The sequence below is a fragment of the Pyxicephalus adspersus genome, chromosome 7 (assembly GCF_032062135.1).
Source record: "Pyxicephalus adspersus chromosome 7, UCB_Pads_2.0, whole genome shotgun sequence".
Taxonomy (NCBI): Eukaryota; Metazoa; Chordata; class Amphibia; order Anura; family Pyxicephalidae; genus Pyxicephalus; species Pyxicephalus adspersus.
In genome coordinates, this window is record NC_092864.1 from 259,958 (window position 1) to 261,853 (window position 1,896).

Below are 1,896 nucleotides of genomic sequence, written 5' to 3' on the forward strand. Positions count from 1 at the left end.
CTCCCACCGCTTCCTGGATTCCTGTACAATTCTCCCACCGCTTCCTGGATTCCTGTACAATTCTCCCACTGCTTCCTGTATCCCTTTACAATTCTCCCACCGCTTCCTGGATTCCTGTACAATTCTCCCACCGCTTCCTGGATTCCTGTACAATGCTCCCACCGCTTCCTGGATTCCTGTACAATGCTCCCACTTCTTCCTGTATTCCTGTACAATTCTCCCACCGCTTCCTGTATCCCTTTACAATTCTCCTATCACTTCCTGGATTCCTGTACAATTATTTCTTCGCTTCCTGGATTCCTGTACAATGCTCCCACTGTTTCCTGTATTCCTGTACAATTCTCTCTCATCCCCCCCCCGCCCTCTCTGCTTATCTACCCCACTTCTCTCTCATTGCCTCCCCTCAGCTCTTGTACCTCACGTTTGCCCTGCTATCTGTCAAGATGCCCCCTCACTACCCCCTCCCCCCTTTTCCTGCTATCTGTTATATCTTCCACATCTTCTTGTTCTTCTTGTTAGTTCCTTGATGTCCTTGTCAATTCTCCTCATTTCCATGTTTGTGTTCTTCCAGGAAGGCCCAAGAGAGCCAGAAAGAGATGAAATTACTGCTGGATATGTATAAATCTGCACCAAAGGAGCAGCGAGACAAAGTACAGCTCATGGCAGCCGAGAGGAAGACCAAAGCTGAGGTATGTGTCTATCCTGTGTCTGTCACCCAGGTCACCTTGGGGTACCGGCCAGGTCACCCTGGGGCTACCGGCCTTTGGTAGTATACAGGCATCTCACACCACCTTTTGGCTCCAACACAGGTGGAGGAGCTGAGGGCACGTGTGCAGGCTCTTGAAGAGAAGGATCGTAGGGAGCGTAAGAAATTGGCAGATGAGGAGGCACTGCGCAAGATAAAAATTGCAGAGGAACAGATTGAACATTTACAGCGAAAACTCAGCGCCACTAAACAGGTGAGAATTTCTCCTTTCCTCTGGGGGGCAGTAGTGTGTAAAGCTATCCTTGTGGATCCATACGTTTCTCTATGGGGTATTAATAGGGGTATAGTGTGGTTTCTGAATGTAATGGGGATATTCCCATAGCAGACGTTGAACCTGGCTTTTGTTGCACAGGAAGAAGAGGCCCTATTGTCAGAGATGGATGTCACTGGGCAGGCGTTTGAGGATATGCAGGAGCAGAACATTCGCCTTATGCAACAATTGCGGGAAAAGGACGATGCAAATTTTAAACTAATGTCAGAGCGGATCAAATCCAATCAAATCCACAAACTACTGAGAGAGGAGAAGGAGGAGCTGGCTGATCAGGTGCAGGGCCTCAAAACACAGGTATGCCCTCCACCATTCCCACCAATCAGATGTCATTCTCTCTCACCCCTGATTGGTTATTGAGATGCATTCTTTATGAAGCTTGGTGTGTTTGTATTGTAATATTTCAGGATTCCTTTCCTGGAGATTTATAAGTGACATATCATTATTAAATGTTTGTGATAATTCCATAGCTTAGAAGGATGGTGCTTTCTGTGGTGCAGGTGGATGCTCAGCTCTTACAGGTGCAGAAGCTGGAGGAGAGAGAACGAATGCTTCACAGCTCACTGGCTACGATAGAGAAGGAGCTGACACTTCGGACCCAGGCACTGGAGATACAGAAGAGGAAGGTGAGTGTTCCCAATACTTCCTGTGTAGGTGGAGCTTGGCTGGGTCACATGACACTATGACTTTAATTTGCTTTCAGGCAGTTGAGGCAGCACAGCTCTCGGAGGATCTGAAAGTTCAGGTGGAACACATTGTAAGCACTTTGCGGGACACCCAAAGCCTAGTGTGTGACAACCGAACAGCAAAGGAGAAGGAATCCTTCAACCTTAAAAGAGCACAGGTACAACAGTCCCTCCTG

At 47.9% G+C, this 1,896-nt stretch overlaps 1 protein-coding gene across 1 annotated transcript in view; it reads left to right on the plus strand.

Annotated features, from left to right (window-relative positions):
- The window catches only part of RNF40 (ring finger protein 40), a gene marked incomplete in the record, with an annotated part of 15,525 nt that overhangs the window by 11,273 nt on the left and 2,356 nt on the right, over positions 1-1,896 (plus strand). Inside the window, 5 exon segments of the mRNA XM_072417018.1 lie at positions 572-689; positions 810-959; positions 1,119-1,331; positions 1,535-1,660; positions 1,738-1,878. Coding sequence (XP_072273119.1) covers positions 572-689; positions 810-959; positions 1,119-1,331; positions 1,535-1,660; positions 1,738-1,878 — 748 coding nt within the window.